This window comes from Hylaeus volcanicus, chromosome 5, assembly GCF_026283585.1.
Source record: "Hylaeus volcanicus isolate JK05 chromosome 5, UHH_iyHylVolc1.0_haploid, whole genome shotgun sequence".
Classification (NCBI taxonomy): domain Eukaryota; kingdom Metazoa; phylum Arthropoda; class Insecta; order Hymenoptera; family Colletidae; genus Hylaeus; species Hylaeus volcanicus.
The window spans coordinates 6566658-6588591 of NC_071980.1; the positions used below are offsets into that span (position 1 = coordinate 6566658).

Genomic DNA, 21934 nt, shown 5'->3' on the forward strand with positions numbered 1-21934 from the left:
GTGTTCACAAATACGGCAGACTTGATTCTTGAATAGTATATATATATATATATAAATGCATTTATATGTATTCGCAATATTTATCTCGATAAAATTATAATATTATTAACATCTCAATGTAGGATTGAACCCACGCAATTTTTTACAAGGTGAGGTGATCGATTTGGGATGGAGTCTGTATCGCGCGGTACGTTCGAGCAATCGATGTGATTACCTGTGCAAGTCTGGAGTAGGTCTGGCCACAGCTATGCTACAACTACGTCGTCTGGAAGGGGTCGGTGATTTCGAGCCGTCCACCGTGGTGTGACCTTGAGATCCTGTCAAGGAGGTGCGATGCAGACGAACTTCGACCTCGCTGCTCCTCCTCTGAAAGGCCTTCTTGCTCCATCGTCTGCCCTTCGAGTCGAAGTCGGGTGTATCCTGCTGTCTGGAAAATCGACGACGAGTTAGCGCAAAAAATGGCAAATCAGAGACGGGGAAAAATCTGCATTCCATTCAATTCTACATTTACGTGTCCACTTTGTTTGTAAATTCAAAGACACTTGTTCGATGTAATAACAATATTTTTAATACACCGTAGTAACATACTTATTTTAAATGGAAATGGAATGAAATTCTCAGGATTCGTTTCTCGCGTAACAAGGAATCGAAATGTCCTTTTCCATTTTTTTAATCTGAAGCTTCGTTACCAACATACAGGCAATTAAAAAGTTTACACGATTTCGTTCACGGCGCGCGCCACTTAAATTCCAGCGGCGCATGCGTTCGTGATAGCGCGCGCAAAAACTTGAACTGCTTGTATCTCGATAACGAAGCCCAGGATTAAAAAATGGAAAAGGACTTTTCGATTTTTATTTACATAAGGAATTGATTGCGGAAGGTCCAACGTTTCTTTCCTAGCATTCTGTATATCATGTATTCTTCCACTTCGATTATCTTTAAGAAAGTATCTCCGTTCTAAATATAAATTTCTGTAAAGTGATATGTGACCTTCCAATGTCAGCAGGCTGCCCACTTCTTGTGTAAGTAATTGGCTCCTTATCGTCGCCAGGCAAACAGGCGATTTTTAACAAGGTGGGTCGAGTGCTCGAAAGAGGGTGGCCCTTTATTCCTTTCCCTTTTCACGCGAATCAGTGAAAAGCTTTTACTCGCCAGAATTTGCATCGAGATAACGTTCGTTTTTCACTCGTGGCCGATAGTTGGTTGTTATAATGGATTTTCGACGTTCGCGACTGCCTTCGGCGTTTTCCGATGTGAATTTAAGTACCGGTTAATTCAACTGTCACCACTTTGTTTCCTTACCAAAGAGTCGAGGGAATTGCCGCAGGTGTTTCGAACGGTAGATAAATACGAATAACTGTACGATAGTTCGAAACGCGTTCGACGAATTGGCGCGGCACGTTTTCAACCTGATAGATAGGAGAATTCATTTTTCACAGGGCTTTGAAGTTAATTGAAGCTTCGTTTCGAATTTTCTTTTTCATTTCCGTAATTGGCAAATAATGGTAGCAGCGAGGTATTATTACATCATAGTGTTTCGTGTAGTCGGTTATCGGTAGAAGAGGTTGTTGTTATTATTATTACTATTATTATTATTATTAGTCTTATCTAGAATTGAGAATATATAATAATTACCCTACGGATGTTCATAAAAATTCAAATTTGTATATAAATAAATAAAGAATAAAAACGTGAAGTAAAGTATCTATTAATTTCTAAATATTCTAACATGTATTTTATATATTCATGTAATTATTAACATCCTTGTATATTTATATCTGTTATAAATGCATAAATATCCACAATCTATCATTGTATATACCTTACTTTTTTTTTTATATGTCCTACAAATGTCAAGAATACAGCTATTTATCAGAATAAGAGAGCACAGTTTGAGTGTTTTTCTCGTCAGGTGCAATCTTTAGAGTCCCGCGCCGTACCTGTCTCACGTTCCATCGGGTTAAGCGCTGTTTACCTCGAAAGGATCGACTCGCGTAACCACGTCGGCGCATATTTTATTCAATTTAGCGGGCACAGGATGCTTGAAAAGCTTGGACCCACCTTTCCAACTACCCGCCCGGTGTTCCTGAATAGCATTCCACGCGAGAACAGCCATTTCGTATCCGTGGAACGACCGCTCGGAATGGCGAATTGCAAATGGAGCACTTTGAGTTGTTCGCGAACAGACTACGCCGAGAACAACATTACGACTTTATCATGAAATCACATTTCCCGCATTCAGGAACGTAGGCGAATTCGTACAAGTGTGGGACACGTACGGAGCCCTGTGCCACGCCGGATGGTCTTTCATGTGGAACGAAACCATTTCGAGCGGAAGACTCTTAGATTCGGGTTTACGCTGCAGAGCAACCACGCGTTCAGCCGATTAGACACGACCGCCATTTTATTGCATTATTGGCTCAAGAATGTGAACTATCTGTCGCAACGTACAGGGAATGTTTTGCTAAAGTTATAATTATCGAGGCCAATGTATACTTATTATAAACACATACAATTACGTCTCTGTAACTAAAATAAAAATATTCATAAACATTATTACCAATATCAAATACTAAAATAATTCTCTGCCATGATAGATAATTATCCGTAAAAGTAGCAGTATAATCGTTGTTAATAATTGCCTGATTTTAGACAAAATCTTTGTATGTAACCAAATACATAATCGAGAACGTAAATTAAAGCAACCAAGTCGCTGGTTTCGGTGTTAACAATGTCTCTGATATTTTCAAGGGAAATCAGCGAAAGTCGAGAGTGTAGTAGCTGACGACATCCTCGATGCAATTCAGTCCTTCAATCCACCGATTACACGTGCCACGGACAGTGGATAGACTGCTGAATGTTCAACACGAGAAAGTTCACGACAGAGTCCAAGTCTAACAGAGCACTGTACGTTTCGCGGTAATCAAACCTTTTGGCTCCATTTATGCCCCGGAAAACGCATCAAACGTCGAAGTTCTACCTATGTGCCACTTACGTAATGGATTTAACTTCTGCGTTAGAGGGAAGCGCAGATCCAACCGTTCATTGCAATTAAATCGCTGCAACAAATTCAAATTTCGAATGCGCTATTATTTCAAACTTGATGGAATTAGATTGGACAGGTTAACGATTGAAGCCGTTCGTTTAAATTACTGCTGAAGTTTTAAAAAGAAAAACTATATACACCTCTGTATATTTCCTAGCGAAATTTTTCGCGACAAAATTTGAATTTAGTTCTAAACCGATTGCGATTACGGTCCCACGTAATAACGACAACGTAATTACTGTCGGGAAGCGAGGGGACTCGTCGTTGGGGGTTTGTTCCAAGGAGATGAAATAAAATTCAGATAATAGGTCACCGGTATTGGTTCTCACTTTCAAGAAGACTCATTAAAACTGACGCGCGCGACGCGTTCCAGGCTCTTTCCAGAGATGGAAAGCCGATGCAGGTGGCTCGTGTAATTTTTACACGGAAGAAGATTAAACTTGCCAAGTCTGACATGCCTCCTTTCCTCGCGACGAATCTTTGATATATATATATTTCTATCGACGGTAAGCAGGAAGCTCGAGATTACATTTTATTTACAGCAGAGGGAAGTTCCGTCGACGCTAGACGCTTTTCCTACGTTTCAAATTAATAGAAGCTTGCAATCACGCGAGTGTACGATTGAATCTGTTCAATTTTTTAAATAAATTTCTTTAAGTTTATGGGATCGTGTCTCAGCGCACGGCGAGCACGTGAACAAGTGGCGCATATTTTGTTCAATTTAGGGGGCACAGGATGCTTGAAAAGCTTGGAACCACCTTTCCAACTACTCGCCTCGTGTTCCTGAATAATGTTTCCGAATAAAGTGGAACTAGTAGTCATTTCGATAGAGTCACTTATCAGTCGTCATTTCGATAGAGTCACTTGTCCCATTGTAGGGTTATTGGAAAGTTCTCTTGCGATTAAACAAACAATCCATGACGTTCATTTACCTCGGTATTAGCTTGTCCTCGAGCATGCTGGGAAGGTCGTCGGAATCCTCGTTCAAGGCAGCGAAGAAGTCTTGAAACTTGTCGGGGAAACTGCTTGGCGGGCAGCTGTTCATGAAACCCCGATCAAGAAGCTCGGTGGAATTTTTCTGAACGGCTTCATCGTGTCCTGGAAGGGCTGACGTTTCCATACAGCACGTCGTATATTCTCGCAGGAAACACCGTTCTAACCTCGCAGGAACTCTTCTTTCTTCAACTTCCTCGTGCGCGCATTTGGAAGCCTCGTTCGAATGGCTCGATGTCCTCTGAATCACCACCGGATACTCAACAATCTGTGACTGGATACTCTCGAAAACTCGCGAACGAAAATAATCCCTCGCATTCCAATTTTTCCCGAATTCGTCCCGTGGTTCAATTAATCAATTTACTTAGAAAGAGTAAAGCCATTCGCGAGCCCTCGAGCATGAAGTTCGTTAGAGTCTTCCCAGGGTTTTTGTACCAGTGATAAAGAGAGCTTTTAATGGAAGGAATTAATGTTGGTTTTTCTTGTTTAAAAACTGTTTGGAAATAAACGTCGAATGCAATGATAAATGTAATTTCGAGTACGCGTTATGTATCCATGTGATGTTTGAATATAATTGAGTGTATTGTTTCGAGTTTAAATAACGAATTATTCGAGTATATCGATTTGAGTTTCATGCTTGAGAATAATATTTTATGTATAATGTTCGAGTATAAACTTTGTACATGATGTTTTATTGTAATGTACGATTATTTGACACGATGTTTGTGTATGATGTGTCATTGTTAAATATAATGTTTGAGTATAATGCATGAGCATTAACTTGAATGCATAAGTACGAAGTAAGACTATTAACTATAATTAAAAAAAAATATAGACGAAATATGTAACAACAAATAACTAACAACGTATCTTCGCAAGAAAAAACGTATAAAACAATCTGTCACTTCTCTCGAGTAGCTGAATAACGATGTTTCCAGCAAACTACATGCCTGAGAAACCACGAATGAATACGATTTTTAATTCTAAAAAACTCAATCAAACTTGCAATTACCAATCACTTCCTTCCTCGCACCAATGACATTTCCTTGATAAGTATTCAGTTAAAAAATCACCCCACGAACGTCCATCAACTCCTCACAGTACCGAACCAATAATAAACACGATTTTCGTATACAAAACACCAAAAGACACGAAAGAGCGCACTCGCTTCACACGTGGATCGGCGACGACTCCACGGGTGATCGCTTCTGTCCTCTGTTGTTTCCAATGACTCACATGCTGAAGCACAATTACGGTCGCGTCGAGCGAAATTAAAAATAAAAAAGAAAATGTATATATAGAAGAGCGTCGATTGCGTTGCGGACGATGATCGAAAACGTTTTGGCAAGGTCGAACGGAGCGACGATCGGTTTTTTCCTCGACGAGACCCTGCTGAAAACTGAAGCTCGCATGGTTGTTGCGCGTCGTTCTGGCTCGGATAAGCAAGCGTGGCTTGCGCAAGCGCATCATTCACCCTGAAAGCACCCCCGAATCGCCGGATACGCGATAACACGGTGAAAGTGACCACCCCCGTTCTCGTATGCGAATTAGTTTCTCCACTAGTTTCCGATGCGATCGTCGCATGTTTCGCAGATTTGCCAGATCAAAATGAGTTTTGAGAGCTTTCAGTATAACGGGTGTTTACACGTCATGTTTTGATACAATATAATTATGTATTCGATGCTCCACTGATTCCAGTGTGCTCAGAAATATATTATATCGAAGTGTACTTTAATATGATATATTTTAATATAATGCACTTACATTAATTTGTATTAATTTATATTAGCATAAATAGATTAAAAGAATACGTTATATTATATAATAAACATAATAGTCAGTATAAACATAGCTCAGAGTGTTATTTGCTCGAAATATACACGAATATATATTAATATATTATATCAAAAATGTGTAATTTAATATTGTATATTAATGTAATGAATTGATGCATATTATGCGTGATAATATTTCCAACTATGAACAGTCTTTGTTTTCATCTTGAAGGTGTTTTTTCTTAAAGGATGAGATTCTTAAATCGCGAGATTAACTATCCGCAGCTTGAAGATAAAACTGAAGTGCTCAGCGCGAAGGCGTTGGGAAATGGAAAGCGCTTTTGAAGGATGTTTGCAAAAATAATCCCCTTGTTCGGAGAAACCTTCCGTAATCAAAGTCCCATTTCGTTGTGCGTGGGCTCGGGATGTATCAATTTCCATAGAAAGAGGCACAACACAGCTGAATGTATTTCTTTCGAGCAGTCAAAATAACTACTCATTTTTCTGTGTTAAAAAATAGATTCTTTTTGTATCGAGGTCTTTAAAATATTTCTACGAAATTTTATTCAAAACATTCGTAACTGCTAAAGTTAGTGTCGCAGTGTAACAGATAGTACCACCGACAATACATATGGAACTGTAACGCAAGTAGAAATGGTCGGCAATAGTCAGACACCTTACCGTAAGTAAGGTACCTCTACAATGTAGAGTCTACATGCCTTAAATTGTTCTTTCTGGAGAGACACCCCCTTCTTACTTGATACACATCTAGAAACCAAGATAAAGTAGATTGTACCCTAAAGGGGATGATTTGTGAATTTACTTTTATTATACTTTCCTCCCATTCTGACTACTACTCACGCTTCTGGAATTTGTCGGTATATTTATCCTTTCAAAATTTATGTATACAATATTCTTATCGTAACGGATCTCCAGAAAATATTATTATAGGAAGTCTTCTTTTAAAAATAAGACTCGTAAACAAATCTTTAATGCGGTCTAGCATTAAAATTCAGTTTGAATAAAAATGTTTCGTGGAGGGTTTTATAAAATACTTTATGAAAAGTCAAATATTTATAATCGCTATATAAAATACATACACTTCATATTTATGTACCTAATCAATATACATATATATATAAAAGTCAGTTTCTCGTACATTTTTATACAAGAACTGTATCGATAGATTTTTTAACAAATTTTTCCCAACTTCGCGATAAACTGATAAGCCAAGTATCGTAAAATCAGAGATATGACGCAAATTCATTTTTCACTTTATTTTAATTGATCGCCATATGTTTCGCTGATACTGTCTGTTTAATTAGGTGGCGACAAAGGACAGCGTTGATAAAATGATACCATCGAATCCCATATCTAAGTGCTACGTGCATCAGTGGGAGGTTTCTCTTTCGAAAGATGAATTTTTCTGTTGACAGCGAAACCTATCCAAGCAAATTAAGTATTATAACTCCGATTCAAGGTAGCGAAGCGCCGGCGTGGAAGTTGCGTGGAAATTTGCTAACAGGTACGAACAGCGCTCGAACTTCGCGCATTAATTAACTAGCTGACGCGTCGCTACAGGCCAAATATGAAGTGTATTATTAGACCGTTTCTCAGGTACCGGATTCGCGTACCTTCGTCGTATATAAGCAACTTTCGAGCAAAGTTAGCAGCTCTCGAGCCAATTAGAAAGTATAAGGCTCGGGAACAAAGACGTGGTTAAGATTTAAACTAAAATTAGAGACCGATACGCGATTTAAAGGTAGCAGAAATAAAATGACTCTAGTAGTGGATAAATTTAGAATCTCGTACTTGAAATTCGCGAATTGAAAAATTTGTTTACATCCTGTGGATGTATGCCATGTATGTTGCACGTCACGCGACATTGTTGGACTAGAATTTGGATCTTTTCCAAAAATAATTACTTCGGACGGTTATAAATATAGTGATTGTTGGGCAAAGATTTCTGAGGAATCAAAGTTCGAAATAAACGTTTGTTGCCGATGTTAATTGCAACTCTGAGCTCACGTATTTGGTAGGCAATTTTTAAAGAGTTACATTTACACAATTTATTTTAATAATCCTAAGAAGAGGGGTTTATAAAACATTTTGTACAATACATACAGGTAACACAAGAATATATATATAAGTTTTGTGTGAAAAAATATATGAATATATAATAATATTTTAAAATACATATATTACTATAACATTGTTATTGTTTTTTGTATATATATACAAATATATATATATATATATATATATATATATATATATATATATTCTATATTCATTATAAAATATAATTGTCTATTATATTAAATATTATGCATTGCACTACAAAACATCATATATTTTTGAATATATAATGGCGTGTAGATATGTATTCTAAAATAAATTATATGCATATACAATGAAAATATAATTAAAGATGTAATTAAAAATATATAATGTTTTCAGCAAAACACTTTATAATAGAAGTATTAAGAATGTTGTATCAAGAATGAAATAACACTACAAATATTACTTTTCTAGCTTTCAAGATATGTATCAATAAATATAAAATTATTTATCGTACGACTTAATAATTTCCCAAAAGAAGTCTCGAAGAAATATCTTGAATCTTATCTGTGACAACTACATTTGCACCCATCAAATTTTACATCTCGGCGTAGCTTCTGGTGGTGCCCATCAACCATCCGATGTTTTAACTACTGTCTCGTTTCTGCCGCATCTCCGACGTGGAACGGGCCGGGGCGACTTGTTACGGGGCACGTCGATTCGACATCGTTTTAAAGAAAAATTGCGACTGCCACGCGTGTCGTGACCTCGTTCGGAACCGAAAGAACAGGGGGCGGGTGGATCGGCGAGCAATCAGTCAGCGAAAGAAAGAGAATCCCGACGAAAGGAGCCGTAGGTACGTAAAGGATAATAAATGTCTCCGAGGTGAAAGACGAAGGGGTGATCCAGCGGTGAGATTGACCTCGAGAATCGGGAGAAGGTCGAGCGTGACGATCGATCGATGCGAGCCCCCGTGCTTTTGGGACCCTCGCGGAAGTGAAGTAAATAAATGAATTTACTTTTATTGTACCTTCGTCTCGTTACGGCTGACGAAACACGGCTGCGCAATTACTCGGAATATCCCATGGTAACCTTTCAACGCGTCGGAATATTAATCGCCATGTTTTCATCAACTCCGTGACAAAATATTTACGAAGATATTAATGCCGGAGTTTCTCGATTTCCGCGATATTTTTGCGCGCTCTTTTGCGAAACTTTGTATGTTTTCAAATTGTTCATACATCGTCATTGTCATTGTCACGAGTATACCGTCGTTAACATTATACAACGTCATTGTAGTAATTATAAAACAATTTCGTACAATCGTTGTCGATCGTTTAAATAGTACGTTAATTGACTGTAAAAAATATCGAAAAGAGTTATCTATGACTGGGCCATTGGCACCGTGCGTTGCATTATGCCTGCGACAAATAGGAACGACGATAAAGTGATAATGAAGATTAAGAAGGACGAAGAAACGTGAAATCGAGAGAAGGTCGAGGGGTAATGATCGATCGGAGCGCGCCCCGAGGTCCAGAGGCGCTCACGGAAGTGAAATAAAATACTTTCGCGATGCGAGCGACAGTCTCGAGGGGAATAATGACCGGCCCTGATCATAATGTGATAAAGAAAGCGGTCGTGCGTCGTTCCCGATTAGGCCTCGTGATTAATCAAGGATCGCCGCGACTCGACGCGGGTAAATTAATTTTTTACCGGCCGGGTAGTTGCACGAGAAGCGGAAACGACTTTTACCATTATACAGGACGGTCTGTAATGCTGAACGCCTAATAATTCTGGAATTTATTTAAAATCTACAACCTTCAATTACAAACAATTAAGATGAAAATACTTCAGTTGGTAATGGTATTCGACTTTGGTGTTTAAGAAAATGCTCGAACAGTTCTTAATAGTGAAAAATACGAATTGTTCTTACTACAGAAGCAGGCTACTAAAAAAATCTGGAAAACAAAAATAAACTCGGAAATTTTACGTTTTGCATTTTTACGTTCGCTTTTATTCCGTGCGAGCTTATTCGAAAGGTTTTTACAGGCGAAGAAATTTCTGGTATGCCCGCTCTTTGAAATGTGGAAATAGAAGAAAAGGGCGAATACAAGAGAGGAAACGAAAGCGAACTTTCAGCATTCGCGTGCACTGTATTATTTGCCTCCCTTTCACAACAAGGTTGCAATGAAAACAAGTCGATTAATGTTGGTGTCGAGTTATGAACTCATACGGAATAGAAAAATAACTTCGTTCTCTGTTTTTTCATATTGCATGACTCTCGTTATACGAATTTTGTCCACGTTTCCCGTTTAATCGACTTTATAGTAATTCATATAAAACATATATGTAAATATGTATGTTTTCATATATAAATAACGCGTATAAAAATGTGTAAACATACGTAAACTGTATAGTAATTTATGTAAAACATAAGGAAACGTATGTACCTAAATGAGACCTTACTTCGTGAGACCTACCTTATTTATACTAAATAATAAGTATGTGTATTAATGTGCATGAAATGACGTCATGCAATCATTAATTTTCACCGAGCAATTATTGGATGCACTTTTTCTGACGGTATAATAATTATACTGCGGGGCATTTATGTAAATGCACATTTTGTATGCAAATATGGAAACATGCATTTACAGGCAGAATAGACTCAGGTATGCGAAATATGCATCATTTATATACAGTTGGATGCAAATATGCGGGAAAGATGTTACGTATACATGGATGTCATCGTCATCGTATGCAGCCATGGTTGTCGTCATTACGCATTCGTTTTCGTCATCATAAGTAGGTGTAAACCGTTGTTGTCATTGCTATCATACGCACTGCTACAATCGTTACATGTTATCTTTGTTATCATACATCGTCATTGCCATTGACATCATACATCGACATTGTTATCGACATCGTTCATCATCATTGTCATCGATATCATCATACATCGTCGTCGTCATCACGCTTCGTTATTATCATCGTACGTGCTCATCGTAATTATATACAGTGACCTCTGTTGGAATTACTATACCGATCAGATAATCGAATGATCGCCTCGAGATTCCGATTAGGGATCATTAATGTTCTTTCAGTTCTGGTATCGTGGTCCCGTTGCCGAAAGAACCGTGTCAAATGTTTTGCTTCCTCCTTGCATCCGTGAATCGAGCTCGCCGTCGCGGCGCGCGGCGGCTAACGCCCGCCAGCTTTGTGTCAGCATCGTCGAGTGAAGCCGGATAAAAAGGGTTGACGACGAGGCGAAGAACGCAGGAGGATCATACCAGAGAAGCAAGGAGGAAGCGAGGGAAGACCTATTCATAGATCAGTAGCCCTTTCGAGAGTTCAACGAGAGAAGTAGGAAGAGGAGTAGAAGGAGGAGGAGCAGGTGAAGCGCGCTTCCAAGACAATGCTCCTATCTTTAGACGTTACTTAAGCCGCCGAAAGAGAAATCCGTGTCAGCGACACCTTTCTCGATCGAGATAGCGACATCGGGAGAGACTGGAAGCTGCCAGGACGACCAACTCCTTTCGCTAATTAAACCTTGGCCAGTGAGCACGGTTAACAGATGATCAATGTAGGTGATAGGAATATGTTATTATTAAATTGTGGACGATGGATGAATCATATTATTATCATATCTTCATTATACATCATCATTGTCACTATATATATCATATTATGTATATATGGAAATCATATTATACATATATCATATATCATATATGGAATATCATATTATATATATATCATATATCATATATGGAATATCATATTATATATATATCATATATCATATATGGAATATCATATTATATATATATCATATATATATATGTGTATCATATTATTATCATATCTTCATTATACATCATCATTGTCACTATATATATATATATTCATCCATCATCCACAATTATATATATATATATATATCGTCGTTGTCATTATATATTGCCATTGTCATCACACGTCGTCATTGTTATCATAAATCATGATTACACGCATTCCTCGTGAAATTCTCTGACCCGCGTAATCTCCATCCAAGTAAACGTCGATTAATCCACGATAATCGTCGATATCGCCGTTAAAACAATCGGAGTAAACAAAATAATTACTTCGAACGACATTAAACGTCGACACGCATTCAATAATCGCTGCGATTTAACAACAACCGTGACACGGATCGAGCTACCCTCCGAACCTCGTAATCGAGTTACCGAGCGTAGAACAAAACGAAGAATCGATGTACACGTCGCGATTAACCTCCCCCTTAAATTGGCAGAACGAACCTGCCGTGCGCGATCGAGACGTAAATTGCCACGTGGCAGGCTTAACGGGGCAAATTAGTTGATCAGTGGCCGCGGGTAATTTCTGGAAATAAAATTATCCCGCTCCAGTTGGCAAGCCGTCGGGATCGGTAGCGGGGTCTCGTATAGATCGGACGCGTGTCCCGAAATTTTCCCGCGATTAATTCATGTGTCGGAGAGTGACGAAAGGTGGCCCGAACCCTGGGATCGATGGCTGTTATCGCGGTTGTTACCATGGATACATCAAACCTCCTTCGTTAATGCTCGAAAATGATTAAGACGAGGTATCCACGGCTTCATAAAATTTGGGAATCGATCGAGAGGAGTTCTAACCGCTCAAACATTATGATAGCACCCTTGGACGCAATCGAATTAATTGAACTCCACTTGGCATCCCACAGAGGGAGTCGTTAGTTATATCTAACTAAGCAACTTCAGATATGATTTTTATTAAACGAGAGCTACGGTAAAATTTAGTATTTTTTTTTTTAAATACTTGAACTACGAAATTGGTCATCCTTTCAAAATTCTGCTGCTGTTGACAGTGCACTGGTAGCAATTTTTGGTTACTAACATTTAGTAAGCTACTTTTACTGTTAATTAATTGCTTTCAGTTAATTGCTTCAGGCCAAATATTTCAGTCCAGTACTTTGGCCAATTATTTCGATTAATTATTTTATTATACTCTCACGAATTTGGTATCGATAAAAAACAAACTGGGTTCCTCGTACAATAACACTATTTCATGATTTAAATTAAACGTTTCTTAGATGCTTTATCAAATCTCTGTAACTTCTTATTGTTTCATGAAAATGAAAAAAGTTTCATCTGTATCGGACAATTACGTTACAAGTTATAAAGATATCGTAAATACGCTCAGGTTTGAAACTTCACATTTTAATAGAAAGCTGGTAAAGCTTTGGTGTCATCTGCATCGAGCGTATTAAATTCCAGTTTTATTGCCACGCCATTCGTCCCGTGTTTGCGTACTTCAGAAACCGTTTCTAACGAGATATCGAGAACCAATCCGACGACGAACGAGATTCACCGAGTATCGATTCTCGGATGCGCGGTATTTGCGTATCTATTATCAGTAATCTATCCGATGCCTCTTAGAAACATTAAAACCCTCGCTTGGGCCGAGTGTTAACAGTGCGATTCGAACGCGTCGCTCGAAATGCAATAATCGAGCGCGTCGCTTCAACGAGCTGGACAGGATCATTTCGACTGCTCGAAAGTGATCATTGGACTGTCGATACAGCCGAAGCTGTCGGATCGACAGCTTCGAACAGCTTTAGTTAATCTGGAAATGCAAGAAGGAAAAAAAGCATTTATCGTTGCGATACGATGTCAGTGGTACGACGAGAACTGTCGCAACGAGCAGCGACGATGACGACCAGCCCAGGGAATTTGTCTGGACAAATGGCGGTGATGTGCAAAAGGCAAGCACGCGTTTCATTTCGACGCGTTTCCGGCCGTCGATTAACAATTAATGGCTGAAACAGCTGCGTGGTCCATGCAAGTGCGCGATGCTTCACGCAGCTGCGCCAACATTCTACGACTCAACAATTCGCGATGACCAGTCTCGTAATGTAATTAACGTCAGTATTACTAGATTCTACAATGTGCGCAAGCGAGCACCGAAAAACAAAGCCAAAGGTGAACTTTTGGTTTGGTTGACAACTTTGTGGCCACGGGGTATACCCGAGATAAAGAAAATAAAAGGTTTCGTTTAACTAGATACCCATGTCCATGACCCGACGTTGGATTGTTTCAATATTTAAAAAACTTGAATGGTAGAACTCTGAAAACAATTTTCAGAATTTTATGAAACAATGTTACTTTTTTATTGGGGGGAAAAAAGAATAAAAAATAAACTGGCTACGTCAGGTTATAGAAACAAGTTCTCTGAAGAGAATGTGAATCTTGTTCTTGACATTTCACACAATGTTCTTGAAATGTGAATCTTTTAAAAAAAAGGCTAAGACAAAAAGAGAAATTTGCACGATCACCCGGTAGACATACACGGTTTGTTGTCGCAGGACTTGGCTTCTTGAGGAAACTGACGGGACATCACCGAGCGACGTTATCACCCTCTGGCTAGAGGAACCGACTTTTCACGGTATAATCGTCTACAGCGTCGTGATTCCCATACTATGTCTGCTGGGAATAGTTGGCAACGCTTTGATTCTCCGCGTCCTCTGCGGCGAGGGAAATTTCAAGGCGTCCGTGTTCACGTATCTGACAGGTCAGTTCAAGTTCCGAGCCGCTTAAGAGCTTAATACCGTCCCTTCTCTGTGCTTCGTTTCCGGTGGAAAATTGTTTCCCCATCGCGGTGTAGTTATTTCCTTTTTCGGAGCTTATATACGGCCGGTGAGACGTCGTTGTGTCGGTTTTATTCGAAACACGATGCTTCAACTCGGCTAACTTCTATTAAAAGTTACGGGCCGGGGGGCGATGCGTTCGATTCCTTGCCGAGGATTTAGGTTCGCGAGAAATAAAAGCAGGAAAACTTGAGTTCTACAGGAAGGGACGGGGACGATAAAAATTGCCGCTGTAAGAAAGAACTGTATGAAATGTGGTAAATTGAAGCGATAATTATAATGGTTTTTTAAATTACGAATTATTTTAAAGGAGCTTTGCTACTGTTATTTAGGGATGCAGAGTTAGGAAGGAGGATGTTGACCGTGAAACAACTAAGTCCAATGCATCTTACTATTATATAAAGAGACAGTGTTTGTTTGTATGCACAGAACAATTTCAAAAACTATTTATTTGATTGACACCAAATTGTTACAGTAGCTTCCTTGCTTTCTCTGGAATAACATAGGCTATGTTATTTTAAGAAAAATGACCCGTCTATACCCGAATAATACCGTACAGTAGTATAATCAGGGAGATTATACCGTTACTAGTCATACCTGCTGGCTGACTTCTCGTCTCTGCATAGTAATTGGGCCAAATTGATCGTCCTGGAAGCTTTATAGTTAAGTAATGAAGGTAGGAAGGTGGATAAACAATGATCAACTATTTTGCAGTTCTAGCTGCTGCTGATCTCGTCACCTGCATCATGCTTTTGTTTTCCGGATTGGCCAAAGGCGCCTTCTGGTGCGAAACAGGATGGATAGAGTTCGACGTGTTCGTTCATTTGCCCGTCGGTTCAGTTTCATCGAACGTCACCGTTTGGGCCACCATACTCGCCACTATTGACAGACTCGCGATTGTTCTGAGGTGACTTAAAAAAACATTATTGTTAGTATCACGATTAGAATATCATTGTCTCCATATCATTATTCATATAATATCCTATGAATATAATTGTTCCATTACACTATACAAATACCATTATCGAATGTCTTTATTTGAACATTGTTCTACGAACATCACTATTGGAATAACATTCTATGAATAACATTATACGAATAATATTCTATGAATATCGTTATTTGAATATAGTTCAATGAATATCATTATTCGTATAATATCCTTTGAATATAATTGTTCAATTACACTATACAAATACCATTATCGAATGTCTTTATTTGAACATTGTTCTACGAACATCACTATTGGAATAACATTTTATGAATAACACTATACGAATAATATTCTATGAATATCGTTATTTGAACATAGTTCAATGAATATCATTATTCGTATAATATCCTTTGAAAATAATTATTCGATTGCATTATAAAAATACCATTATTCGAATGTCTCAATTTAAACAGTATCATTCAAATACGAAAGTATTCGCATATTACCATTGTACCTGTGACTATTGTCAAACCAGACTATGTGAATCCCAGAAATATCCAGATACTCCAACGACGAAACCGCTTTTCTCCCTTGAAAACCTCTCTAATACTACCCGAAACCTACCCCTAAATTACATTAAATATAATTTACTCATTTATATCAGTCCATTTCCCTCACTCGAACGAACGCAGCTTTCGCAGGGTCTGATAATAATCCACGCGAACGTCCCTCTCAGTTTCCACGAAGTAACGATTTGCAACTAATTTTTCTGCAACGTCTACCAAAGTTATAATTGCCGACGAACTCCGTTCTAAGTGGCGACCGCCGGTGTCCTTTCATTCTCCTCTCCTTGATAGTTAACCAGACCGAGCGACGGCCCGACGAAGTATAACTAGATCTACTCATCCGATCGACAGCTTGCCGAGATGCAAACCACCAAAGTTCTGTGACTATCGGCTGGCACGGAAGTTGATGATTTTCTCTGGTTGCTTCGCCATCGTGTTCAACGTCCCCTACTGTCTAATATACACGTACAGCGAGGACGGTGCTCTAATTACTACCAAATTCTTTCATTCGCGGTAAGTGAGTCATCGCATTCAAGGTTAGGCAAGTAAACGTAGAGTTTCAGAAAATTATTCGTGATATTGATAATCGAATCACGGTACTTGATTTTTGTAAATTCAATACGGTGAAACAGGGGTGAATGGAAACTTTAAAGTGTTGCGTTTCGGTGGTTAGTTTGTATTATTTGCAATTGTAATATAGTTCATAAAGCTGCGGTTCATTCGCCCCATTTCACTCTATTCGACCATTGAATAATTTTTCTACTCTATTCCCCACTCTGCAAAGCAATTATTCCAACAATTTTCCTCCTCCGTAACTCAATCACGTCCTGCCACCGCGCTGGCAGCAGCGGCAGCGTATTTTTATGATACTTTCGGAAGTCTTTCCGCGGTTTAAAACGACCTTTTCCCGCAAATGCTTGCGGGGCAAACGTCGCTCGCGCTCTCTCCGGTATTCCTGTCGTCGATTCAATTTCATCCGGACGCACGGCGGAATAAAAAAAGAAAGCCGAGTTTGCAGGTTGTACGATCTTCAGAATTGGCTGCAGTTCGCGATGTTCGGCGTGATACCGGCCATTCTGTTGCTGGTGGGTAACCTGATCATGTGCCACTCCGTCAAGAAGACTCTGATGCAGAGGCAGCTGGTGCTTCTTCGTAGAAATCTGCGGGAAGGGAATCGTTTGAAGGTGGGTGGACGAGTTAGAAATTGTTGGACAAAACATGGCGGAATTCGCTGATTAATTGTTCGTCACAAGGTAACAATCTCCGTCTTTCTACAAATCCTTTCCTCGTTCCTCCAGCATCTCTTGATCCCCGTATCTCCGATCCCTAAAAATAAATTTATCGTTCGACTAAAAAATATCAATCGGCTTGGTACTCGGTGCCTACACCATTACGGAACGCGAATATACAGTGTATATAGCACTTATCGCGGAAATGGCCTCTTTTACTGCATAATATACTCGTTCCTCAGGATCAAGCGCGGATGACTGTCATGCTAGTTGGCATCGTGCTCGTGTTCTTCGTGGGCGAGCTGCCAACTCATTTGGTGTCGCGACTCAGCGCCCTGTCTCTTCTTTACGGCGGAGACCCAACGAAGGTTCAGGAGGTCCGCATGGACAGGTAAGCATCTGCTGTATTGACTCTGCACATCTGCATCAACCGCATTTTTCTTTTTCTGTTAAACAACAACTTATGCCCTGGTCCTAACAGAAATAAGACACCTACGTTACAAAAAGGTCGCAGCACCATTGAAGATAATTATTTCTTCGCCAAATCTGACACTTACCGTCAGAATTTTCGCGGTAGACCGTTATCCATGTTTGCATCGATTTGAAAAATTTCGCGCTGTAGGGTCAAGGGTGGAAACCATCTTGGACGATGAATTCTTAAATGCAAGAAAACTAATTCTGCCGCTGTGCAAGATATTTTTAGAGACTCTAACAATTTCGAGAATACGATTTGTTTTCATTTTCAAGAACAGCCCCTTAGTAAGGACCCATGGACGGATTTCAATCCGCAGTTTATTCGATCTGTAAAGCATAAACGATCAAAAACTAACATCGAGTATTTACGAGTGGGGAAATATGATCGACCAACTCCGCCAGCAAGTTCGTAAATCGGTGGACATCGTATAGAATCGATCCAATGGGGAATACTGATATTACCCAACAGAGTAAACACTCAACAACGTTCAAGATAAATATCGTCAATAATGGCCGTATGTTTGCACAGGCTTCGAATGTACGCGACCCTCCTCAATGCGGTATCGAGTTCGGCCAACTTCGTCCTATACTGCACGCTGAATCGACATTTTCTTTCGCGTCTGAAACATCTTTTCATCGCCGAACCCTCTCGGAGGTTGGCTGCCAACGTCAGGGGAAGGGTTCCATACTCGATACGACGAATCGAATCCAGCAACGTCGCTCCTGGCTCTGTTGAATGCACGCCAAACGAACATATGTGATTACAGTGCAAGTATTTCCACCGTTTTTGTGTCCAGCATTTTTAAACGATTTCGATATCTTCCGAGGAAAATGTTATGTTATGGGATGTATATAGTCGTTGAATATATGTGTAAATATTTATTTAAAATGTCTGTATAATGTTTATATAATAATATTGTAATATGGTATGAATATTATTATTATTATTTAGTTCGAAAGTCTGTATCAAGAGCTTTTATATATCATGAACTTATTAAGGTCATTTTGATGCAGACTTTTAAAAGAAATAATATATATTAGTAGATAATTATTATACATGTTTTATATATTAGAATATAATTAAGTTATTCATCGATAGAGACTCCTTGAGTAAATAATATGCGTATGGTATCTTACGCATTCATTATTATATAAATATTATGTAGAAAAATGTAATTAAGCTCTCTATTGTGGCAGACTTTTTGAATAAATAATAATATTACTATATGCATGTATTCGACGAATATCTCACAAAATTTTATTCTGAAAATGTTGATATGTTATACTACTAATATATAATATATATCGATCATTATTCTATTAATATTACCTATGGAAATATATTAAGCTCTCTCATGATACAGACTTTTTAAATAACTGATTCGATACAGCTGCATTTTGTGTGATTGGAAATCCGTTGCACTTTGAACTATAATAAAATGACTCTAAAGCTAATCGTTCCATAGGTGAATCTTGCGTTTGTCTATTGTTGCTCTATCGTAATTCTTCATGGAATCCTTGCCGACGGCCGCGGAGACGAATAACTTCGAGGCTGGTGGCAGACGTTCTTTCCTTGCCTCCAGTTTCTTGCGAGTGAGGAGCTCACATGCAAAGTAATAAATAAATTCGATGAAGGATATCACCGAGCCACCTAGACAGAGGCCAAAGATTCCTCCGAAGGAGGCTGGAATTCGATAACAAAATTATTTTATAAGTGACAGTTCGTTCGTCAAGGAATTAAGAATACGTTCTAGCGCGAACTTACAAAAACAGGCTTCATTAAGAATTATAAAAGAAAAAGAGATGAGTCATTCGATAACAACTGATTTTCTATTTAACGATACATATCTGGAAATATAATAAAAAAATTTTGTTGGTGTTGCTTTAATTAAAAACATTCTGAAATTTGTTACATCGTATTCTTAAAACGTACTGCTTCTACAATGGGTTCTATAAATAGCATAGGACGTATGAAAAATTCAAATGCAAAAATAAAAGAAATAAATAAAAAATGAAAATAAATATAATATAATGGGATATAATAAGATAACTTTTTTGATTAAAATTTTATACTAGAATTTCCATTTCAACTAATTTAAAACTGTCACGGCCTCGTAATACCGAAAACCGTTTCGTGCTGTTTAACGTGACATCGTTTCTTACTTAAGAAGTAACGGATTTCAAGATCTACTCTCTGCGTTTGACGGAACTTCCCTATTTCTGCTGCCTCGCCACGAAACTTCCCAAGCACGTTAAAAGTTTCGTAACGAAATCAGAGCGATTTTATTTCACTCCCCAACCTGTTCCGCCCTTATTAGCTGCTTATGTCGCGGCAGGGAAACGGTACGAAACGTGTAGATATCCATTGGCGAAAGTTTCCCTTACCGAGCAGACCGTCCCACCCCATGATGGTTTGCTTGCGGTATTCGAGGTACGTGCCGTCTCGAAAATACACGTAGAGAAACGAGGTGGTCTTTGCATTCAAACCGTGCCTGCAAAGGAACACGTGTAACGTTTCTTTTGCTCGTAAATCTGAAGGGGAGAAACATATACATTGGTTCGTTTTAATGGAATTCGTATTTCAGGATATTTGAGGATATCATAGAGTCCATTGAAAATTAATAATTCATGTTTTGGACATCTCAGAATTTTTATGTTGTATCTGGGTACTTGGTAATTCATATTTTGGATATTCGAGATTTTCATAGAGTCTGTTAAAATTAAGTAATACATAATTTAAATGTTTATGAATTTTATCGAATCCGCTAAAATTGATCATTCGTAAATTATCAAATTCAACCTGAACCAACTCGTGTAAACGTATTTCTTTTCGCAAAAACAGAAGAAGATACGGGGAGAACAAATCATTCGAGGTTTACTGGAAGAATATCATGCATTGGAAACAGATCGTCCCAACGTAGAAAGAATATCTGACCGTAGATTACCATATCGTGATAAATCTCCACCTTTACCTGGGCTTGATACATCGTACGCGAAAGGAAAAATATTCAACGAAACGCGACGTGTTGTTTATAAAATACAAGCAACGTGAATAAACACTGTATGTTTGTTGATATTACAACGTCAGTTTTTTAAAACTATTACAATGAATTGGAAAGGAAATACTAATATTTTGTATTCAGTTATTTTAACATCTTATATGATTCGTTAAATTTGTCATGCAATTGTGTTATTATTACAGATGCAAAAATTAACAAGAAATTTCATTTAGAAATAGTTCAAGTTTATATATTTTACTTCTCTCTCTCTCTCTCTCTCTAAGTCTCTAAGTTCGACTATAGACACATAATCTAATTTTTTAAAAATACAATAAGACACATAACTTACGTTATCTGGGAATCAAACTCTATATCATCTGTCTGAATCGATTCACTTATTACTTCGTACGATTGGTCGTTGCATTGCGGGAGACATTTGCAGTCGTTGATGTGCGATATCTTGATATTCGACAAGCTCCCTGTTTCAAAGTTTAACCATTCGAGATAACACAAGGCTCATATTGCAGAAAAATATGTTGGAAAATTTCAAACTAAACCTATCAGTACTTTATATATCTGATCAAATGATCTGTCGTAGGTCAAACAGAATTTTCAAAATTTTTTCAGAATTCACATGAAGAGAGTTCACGTAGAGAATTCACATAGAGAATTCGTATAATGAATTCATACAAAGAATTTTTTGTACGCGTACGTATAATGGGCACAATACAAAATCGACACAGTAAGGGTAAGTAAACAGCTTTCAATGGATGAGCGCGTAAATCATGCAGCGTATTTCTATTTGAAAAAGCGTAATGAGAATATTTATTATTCACTTACTTCTGCGAGCCAGAATGCAATCCACGTCTGTCAAGTAACAGGTGCGGACATTCGGATCTAACAACAGACTGGACAAATGTTTGTAACGAGGCAAGAAATAATTAATGATCGTTAGTCGAATTACAATTAACTATTGGATACATTCTTTAGCCGGGTATAATTCAACACTTGTTCACGTAGCTAGACTATGTATATTGGATAATACAGTATACACGCGTTACTCACGGTCACCTGGATAGAAAAAGGGTAAACATCCGCAAAAGCCATAAGTATTTTGATGGAGACACTCGGAGATGCACGTCTGGTAGCTGTATTTGCGTTCACCTGGTATCTACAAATTGTATAGAAAGCATGTTACATTTTCTGTGCTTTAGATT

The 21934-nt window shown here is 38.4% G+C and overlaps 3 protein-coding genes across 5 annotated transcripts in view; 1 reads left to right on the top strand and 2 right to left on the bottom strand.

Annotated features, from left to right (window-relative positions):
• The window catches only part of LOC128877088 (GTP-binding protein RAD-like), a 27845-nt gene extending 22393 nt beyond the window's left edge, over positions 1-5452 (bottom strand). The window contains exons 1-3 of one of the 3 annotated variants that reach the window (XM_054124084.1): positions 5052-5452; positions 3979-4280; positions 215-427 (exon numbers count right to left, since the gene is read on the bottom strand). In XM_054124084.1, coding sequence (XP_053980059.1) covers positions 215-427; positions 3979-4166 — 401 coding nt within the window. In that variant the 5' untranslated portion in view covers positions 4167-4280; positions 5052-5452. Of the gene's footprint in view, positions 1-214; positions 428-3978; positions 4533-5051 lie in introns of all 3 variants that reach the window. The other 2 variants (XM_054124086.1, XM_054124085.1) reach the window with 2 other exon arrangements.
• Positions 5453-15186: 9734 nt separating this feature from the next.
• On the top strand, positions 15187-19108 carry LOC128876260 (uncharacterized). Its single transcript, XM_054122462.1, has 5 exons — positions 15187-15422; positions 16367-16528; positions 17034-17199; positions 17487-17635; positions 18248-19108. Exons 1-5 carry the CDS (start codon positions 15211-15213, stop codon positions 18477-18479), a joined length of 921 nt encoding a protein of 306 aa, XP_053978437.1. The 5' UTR covers positions 15187-15210; the 3' UTR covers positions 18480-19108.
• Positions 19109-19119: 11 nt separating this feature from the next.
• The window catches only part of LOC128877176 (sodium channel protein Nach-like), a 5496-nt gene continuing 2681 nt past the window's right edge, over positions 19120-21934 (bottom strand). Inside the window, exons 8-12 of the mRNA XM_054124263.1 lie at positions 21783-21888; positions 21558-21614; positions 21067-21196; positions 20104-20210; positions 19120-19402 (exon numbers count right to left, since the gene is read on the bottom strand). Coding sequence (XP_053980238.1) covers positions 19170-19402; positions 20104-20210; positions 21067-21196; positions 21558-21614; positions 21783-21888 — 633 coding nt within the window. The 3' untranslated portion in view covers positions 19120-19169. The remainder of the gene's footprint in view (positions 19403-20103; positions 20211-21066; positions 21197-21557; positions 21615-21782; positions 21889-21934) is intronic.

Coding starts and splice junctions, on each gene's coding strand:
- LOC128876260 (XM_054122462.1), top strand. CDS start 15,211: ATGATCAACTATTTTGCAGTTCTAGCTGCTGCTGATCTCGTCACCTGC. Junction 16,529..17,033: donor ACCAAATTCTTTCATTCGCG/GTAAGTGAGTCA, acceptor CCGAGTTTGCAG/GTTGTACGATCTTCAGAATT. Junction 17,200..17,486: donor GGGAAGGGAATCGTTTGAAG/GTGGGTGGACGA, acceptor CTCGTTCCTCAG/GATCAAGCGCGGATGACTGT.